The following is a 7,394-nucleotide window of genomic DNA, read 5'->3' as shown; positions in this document are numbered from 1 at the left end:
AATGATCATACACGTGGAAAGTCCAATATAACAACTAGGAAACTAATATCAACCGTCAAATAATGACCTTGGCTCCGCGTACCAGAAGTGAAGCAAATCGAGACGGAAGTTTCGGCTGTGCGCAAATGTCACGAATTTCCCTTGCGGGGGTTGTCATTAGAAATACCAGCGCAACCTCAAGAACTGCGCTAATTAAGCTTTATATTCAGTGATGTGCTCATTTTGACAATTTCAATGAGAAGCTGGATTATTAATTGGCCATTAAAAGCAAACCCTCAGGCTGTTGGGTTGGTGTAGTCAATTACGATGAGACTTCATCAACGTTCATGTAATGTGGACACCATTGTGTTTAATCTTTTGCTAGTGTAGACGAAGATTATTTATTCCGCGATAACTTTCTGTATACTTTATACCGTGGCAGCAACATAACAGATATCGGTCACCTCACCGGAGGGTCCCCATGATAAACGTCTAACTATGTAAGGCATTAGATTGGATGGTCCAAAGGAAACGCCTTTAAGCAAACTGAATGCACAAGAAAACAATCAAAGTTCTTTTAGATAATAAGCTGTAAGGCATTGCAAATACGAACAAAAGAGTAAAGAAATGCTTAACCTTGACGAAGCGTATGTCACTCGAGAGAGTCGATCACACTAGTTCTTTGCGTTTGAGCGGATAATTACACTTATCCAGGCTGCAAACTATCTTTTTCACTTTACTACAATTTAGAAGTTGAAATACCCACAAGGTAAGGTTCTTACCTATCGCTTTCCATTTCTATCCAATTTTTTTTTTTTATTTTCTTTATTAATTACCTTGTTGATGGTTACTGTGGTTTTCTAGAAACAATGCGTTCTAAACACGACGTCTTACACACAAGTCACGCCTCCTCCACTTACATGTAAATCTCTTATTCGCATACAATTAACGTCGCACTCATAATAGTAATGTGATAGTAATAACCAGTGAACATGCCAAATGAGACATCAAAGCCAGCCGCACAAAAGGCGACCTATTAAAGAATAAAAGCTATTGAACCTGAGAGGAACGAGAGTCGATTGCACTTAAGGATATTTCCAGTCCTAAAACATGCTGCAGCCGATAACATAACTTAGTTTAACAGACTTTGCAAACAAAATAATTGTAGTTTAAGTACAGCGAAGACTGAAGGGAGTGTTCAATTCACTTTTTAGCCTCATCAATGCAAACATATTTTGTACCTGGCAGAACTAGATTAATTTATAGCGTTGTAAACTATGAAGTGTTTTGTTTTTATGTGTTAGAGAATCTGTTTAATTAAGGGACTCCGATTGGAGACTTCACAGATAAGGATTTTGCTATTGATTGATCTGTGGCCATTTCCACCAACCACAACAGTTAGTGCGATGTTTGGTGAAGTTTTTGTGGTTTTTGATTACATAAAAAAAAAGATTTTTCTCCAAAGATATTCTGCAATCCGTGCACAAGAAACTTCAAAGTTTAAGTCTCTTCAAAAATAGACTACAAAGAACAAAAAGCACTTCTTGATGTTCATTAGTAAGCACCTTCAGGACAACGAAAACATCAAGGGATCTTGATCTCCTCCCAGCACAACCTAACTTTATGCATGAGTTGCTTCAGTCAATATCTAAACTCACCGACAGATTCGATAGCCTAATAATAGAACCATGAATAAGATATGACAGCTCTTTTCTCATGTAAACACTGGAGTCGTATATTTTTTACTTTAACACAGTTAGGTTTCACGAAATGCTGGCCTCGCCGCCTAGGATCACCATATAAATTACTCCCCAATAGTCTTGTACATTGCATGTCTATTTTTTCTCAAAGTGATAGATTTCAGCTAAAGGTTTACAAACAGAGAAACGCACATGTTGAAGCTACCGCCTTTGTTTAGCTTAGGCGATCATGCATATCGAAAAAAATCATAAAATGCGCTTCTACGATAAAAAGTAGCGAGACGATCTTCCGGCGTTACGTGGAACAATAAGGCTTGTGTTGAATAAATTTTTTCTGTGTTGTTTGAGAGGTCATAAAGCATTTGGAATATTACAAGTTGACGGGTGGCCTCTCTCGTCCGAAATTCATATGCTAAATACTGTGAAATTATTGTTTGAAATCGCCAGTTTTCGTTCACCTGCAGCAGTATAGAAAGCGTCATCCACTCTTTGGTCTACAAACAACAACTTTCCCGTCTTAAAAGTCTTTCCTCGTGAGAATCGAGAGAGAACTTGTGAGCTTTGTACGATAGTTATCCTTTTCTTATTTTGCATCGTTTAGCAGATGTGACAACGCGAGATCATAACAACGTTCTTATTTTGCATATTGGGTGTGCTACACACAAGGTGACAACAAAGTGAGAGAAGATTTTGCATAATACACTTCCGTCAAAATATCCCCTGTTTTCAAATGACACTTTGATAGACGCAATTTGGCCGATTAGTTGTGTAGAAAAATGCAGAGTAAACCAGTAGGGTGTGTTTGTAGCGATGTTAGTTCTATTTGAATCAGGAAATAACATTCCAACCCCAAGTTTAGAGGCGTGATGGCGTTTAAAACTCTCCCAATCAACACTCTGACACATTTTTGACAAGCAGCGGCTGAAATTGACAAGACGCTGCACCTCCCGCGAATTCCAACCAATCAGCGCAAACCAAGAGCCCCACGTGTAGCAGATGTTGCTAATGAGTGGTGCATTATGGCCTGACTTGAGGTCAAAACCAAATGACGTCTATTCCGGCTTTCACTTGAAGGAAAACTAGAACGATCTAGAGGTGGTTCGAACCTCGCAACACAACCACGGCAGAATTACGGAATTATAGCTGACGGCTCTCGGAGCAACTCTTTCCTTATGCCGAGCTCACTTCTTGTCGAAATGGACCGCTCCACAAACGGGCAAATAGACGCAGATCAGAGAGCTCTGCAAATCGCCCTCGAGCTCTCCATGCTCGGTCTGACGAATGACGACGATCAAACTTCGAACGCGTTTGACGATATTCGCAATAAGAAAAGTATGAACATGACGGAGTGCGTTCCTGTACCCAGTTCTGAGCATGTAGCCGAAATAGTTGGAAGGCAGGGTAAGTTTTGGAGTCGTTGGCGAGTATGTAATCAAATTAGCTAGCTGACTTGTGGAAACCGCGTGTATTTGACGTGTTTTTGTGTTTGGTTCCATTTTCAGGTTGCAAAATCAAGGCTTTGCGAGCGAAGACGAACACTTACATCAAAACACCTGTGCGTGGTGAGGATCCTGTTTTCGTAGTAACGGGGAGAAAAGAGGATGTAGCTCTTGCAAAACGAGAAATCATTTCGGCTGCAGAACACTTCTCTCAAATTCGAGCTCAACGAAAAAATAACAGCCTGAATTCACTTGCACCTGGGCCACCAAGCCCTACAACTCCAGGACAAACTACTATCCACGTTCGCGTACCTTATAGAGTTGTTGGTCTTGTTGTGGGCCCAAAAGGAGCCACAATTAAGCGAATCCAGCAGCAAACGAACACCTACATCGTTACGCCATCCAGGGACAAGGAACCAGTGTTTGAAGTCACTGGCATGCCTGACAACGTCGAAAGTGCGCGAAAAGAAATCGACAACCATATTACTATGCGTACCGGTGGTAGAATGGATACAACCGACGATGTTTTCATCGGTGATGGATTGCAAGGCTCATTTAACGACTTTGCTCCAAGCTCTATATATTCCAGTGTGTCGTCGAGCTTCTCTGCATTTAGAGAAAGCAGCAGCTCGCTGGGATTACCTCAACGTACAAGCTCAGATTCATTCTATGGCTACCCCAGCAGCAAGAGTTCCAGTATTAACGATGGCGGCTTTAATCCGATCAACAGTCCATTTTCTGCGAACGGTTTCTTTTTCAACGATCTGCCCTCGCCGACAGATCGCGAAGTTGGATCAGAAGGGAGCTCCACCGGCTCAGGATTTGATCCTGCACCCGCACCACCATCGCCGTCTATTTGGGGGAACGTGCCGTCTACTCGATCCATGAACGAGCAAGCACCGTTTACTCGTAGTTCCAGTTTAAATAGCCAAGCTTTAAACTCGGCGATCGGCCGACCTGCAAGTCCACATAGTGCTGCGAGACGGATGAAGAGCGATCCACTGACGGGAAACTTTTCTCCACTGTCGGCGTTCACTCCTTTTACCACCCAAGTTACTGCATCCAGTGTATCATCGATTCCAGCCACTAGCTCTAATGGAACGATCAGCACAAGTGAAACAAACGTGGTAAGTACGATTGGTTTTAGCGCTACCGAAGAAGCAAATAACAACAACACAAGTCCGCTCAATAAAGATATGAAAAAGAAAGATTGCGTCATTTGTTGTGAGAGTGAAGTTGTGGCGGCGCTCGTTCCTTGTGGCCATAACTTATTTTGCATGGAGTGCGCAAACCGCATCAAAGATGAGAATAATTCGTGTCCTGTTTGCCAAAAGAATATCGACCAAGTCCTTCGTATATTTTCGTAGGAACTGAACTCGTATGAGCCGCAATATGATCATACTTTACGACGAAGTTCAGTGAATTTAAACAACGAATTGAAATGTCATGTAATGCTATAAACATTTTGAAGTAATCTATGGAGTGTATTTGAATTAATTCAGAGAGAATTTGTCTCTATGTATATTTAGTTGAAATTTTTTCAAGAATGCTTTTATTCTATACTTTTGTTAAGTGATAACGTTATGTAAAGCTAGATTTTTTGCTAATTTAAGATTAGTACAAATAAGAAAGACTAAGTTATGTAAAGATACCACATTGCTGGGTTAAAATTATCTAAAGAAATAAAAACACGCTTGGTCGTGTTTGGAGCCAACTCACTTTGAATCTTATATCAAAAATTAGTTTCTAAGTTTATAATCCGTCAGAACAAAATTATCGGAAATCAGTAAATGAAAGTACATGCTATATATGAAACATTAAAACGGGTTAGATTCCTCTACCCAGCACAAACGCATAGGTATATTTATGTGAACTATTTTATGTCATATCGATAACTTTTTTGATACAGCCTTCTAAGGAATTCTATGCTCTAAAATTATATGATATTTGTATAAATAGTCATAATTTCTATATAATATTGTGTTGCACCATAGTTCTATTTACTATTTTAATATTGCTAAGAGAAGTCGACCAAGATTATAGTTCTTCTGTATATTTAGCTGCAAATGCTCACAGAAAATCTTGGTTAAGAATTGAGAGTTTAAAGTATTTTTATTTTATGGCACTCTACATAATACTATATGGAATTATACAGAGAATAAAGTGTAAATTTTATTTTTTGCTATTAAAATTGAGTCTATAATCCGTTTTCTTGGATAAAGTGAGCTCATAGAAGTCCACAAAATTGAGAGATGTGGCAGTAAGTGTGATTGGGAAGCCTTACAATCAATGGATATTTTTTATCGTCTACGTCATTTGCTGGTAGGCTCCTGAAAGAGATTTTTGCATCGTCACGTAGTTGTATTAGAATTGTTTTAATAAAAATGGAATGAGAAGTTTTAGTAGAGCAATTCTGTCATTGATTGCGTTGACATACCTTGGCATCTTATACAAATAAACAAGCCATTGTGAGACAAAAAAGGTTACTTATAAATCTCTATAAAAGCGTCAGGAAGTTTTGTTGTGCATGAAGTACTTTGCAAGATTCAACAACGAATACGCGTGAAATATGTGTTCCTTGACATACATAAATTTAGAGTTTTGTTTATCATATATCGCCTTCCACCCTTTCGTATTTAAATTTTAATGACCTCAGTAAACACACGGAACGTGTCTTTGAAATGCTGGAAGCCATTAAGTGCTCGAATGCTCAGATTCACCTTGTGAGTTTTTCCTTTCATGCTACACAAACTCACTAATGTTGACAGAGAACATGTTTCCCCGCCTCGCTCATAAGATGCAGAAAGCGCTCCTTGGAACACCTGATTCCAATCAAAAGTGTTGCCACCTAGTTTGCAAGAGCAGAGCAGCAGGAGCAATTTCCACAATGTTCAGTTCAGCAGTCTTACAATGATGTCGTGCGTGAAATTAACACCAAACAACAATACTTTAGGAAGTGATTTCCGATTTTCGCATTTTAACCTTAGACAAAGTTTTTATTTCGTTTCCTCTTTTAAGTCTTGAAAAGATTCTTGAGAAGCAGAGTAAATGTTTTATGTGAGTTGTGTTCATCCTAAGGCCCAAGCTTTACACCGCTTCTTTGCAAACAAAAGGATTCGAAGTGGCGCCAATTATATTGACGTCACATGGGGCTCCCGATTATCATATCAACACCTCATTGGCTGTTGATGACATTAATTATTTACTGTTTACGCTGTTTTGAATGTATCAGCTGTTTTGCATAAATTGTCCCTCTGGCACAACCGTATTTTCTCAGTGTTGTTTTGGCAAACTGTCAATTCTATTGTGTGAAGGTCCGCTTAGCAAGACCTAATTAAGAATCCCTTGCAAATGGAACGAAACAGCTGTATCGGCGTCCTAGGGCTGAAGTTTCTCGGAAGATATTCCTCAAAAGCTGTTTTGGCTGATACCTCTTGTGCAAGAGCTTGCAACAAATATTCCTCTAACCTGGGAAATGATGACAAAACAGTGCAACCGATCGACGCAATGAAAATGATTTCGCAGTGTAAATCCTACTCGTTTGTATGGATGGATTAACAATTTATACCTTCAAAAGCGAATACCTGCACGTTTAGAGCTATTTGCATAATAATTCCCGAATTAACCGGTGTCGTCTAGCTAAGCATTGACTGAGGTTTTGTGCTATTATAGGTAGGTCTGGGAAGTTAGTAAAGTAATTAATCTCTTTTTCCGCCGACAGTCCTTCAACCGTACATACCAGTATCAACCCACGCAAAATTGTAATTCACGACAACTCGGAGCTAAGATACAACAATGCACAATAAATTGTGATCTTTCATCTACATTCGGTCAAGTCATTTCAATAGGACTTAGTTGTTATTGTTTCTTTACAAAAGGTTCCTTCTAGAAAGTCTTAAATGCAGTTCAGTGTTTTAAAATCAATCAATATTCGAGTGGGCTAAATATTTTGCCCTTTCCCCTAGCAACTCTCGGGATTTTCCGTGTAAACAGTCCTTAAGGGTTACGACTTGAACCTTGTACATATTTCCGTTTAAGCTGCTAGTTCCTTACAATATTTGTTTACTTTTCTGTTGCTGAGATTTCAACCGATGTTCCGCCTAAATAAGCAAACACCACTTGCCCTTTCTTTGAAAGCAACTATAGGAATCCGTTGATTGCATTTATTTACATTTGGACCATGGATTGTTCTGCCCACAAGATTAATTAGCCGGCGGTACGTTTTGTAGTCCTTAAGTCTTTTTTAGACATTGAAAAGTGACTTAAACATCAAAAG

At 39.3% G+C, this 7,394-nt stretch overlaps 1 protein-coding gene across 1 annotated transcript; it reads left to right on the top strand.

Annotated features, from left to right (window-relative positions):
- Positions 1 to 2,719: 2,719 nt before the first annotated feature.
- LOC110046753 (RNA-binding protein MEX3B-like) lies at positions 2,720 to 5,520 on the top strand. Its single transcript, XM_020752459.2, has 2 exons — positions 2,720 to 3,080; positions 3,182 to 5,520. Exons 1-2 carry the CDS (start codon positions 2,852 to 2,854, stop codon positions 4,483 to 4,485), a joined length of 1,533 nt encoding a protein of 510 aa, XP_020608118.1. The 5' UTR covers positions 2,720 to 2,851; the 3' UTR covers positions 4,486 to 5,520.
- The last annotated feature ends 1,874 nt before the right edge of the window (positions 5,521 to 7,394 follow it).

Source organism: Orbicella faveolata, unplaced genomic scaffold, assembly GCF_042242905.1.
Source record: "Orbicella faveolata isolate gen_17 unplaced genomic scaffold, um_ofav_v1 contig_26, whole genome shotgun sequence".
In the NCBI taxonomy this organism is placed as follows: Eukaryota; Metazoa; Cnidaria; class Anthozoa; order Scleractinia; family Merulinidae; genus Orbicella; species Orbicella faveolata.
The sequence above is the reverse complement of the archived record's forward strand: the minus strand, read 5'-3'. Positions and strand labels throughout refer to the sequence as shown.

Excerpts from the sequence above, each read along its gene's own strand:
- LOC110046753 (XM_020752459.2), top strand. The coding sequence starts at position 2,852 with ATGCCGAGCTCACTTCTTGTCGAAATGGACCGCTCCACAAACGGGCAA. Across the intron at positions 3,081-3,181 it reads CGAAATAGTTGGAAGGCAGG|GTTGCAAAATCAAGGCTTTG; the intron begins GTAAGTTTTGGA and ends TTCCATTTTCAG.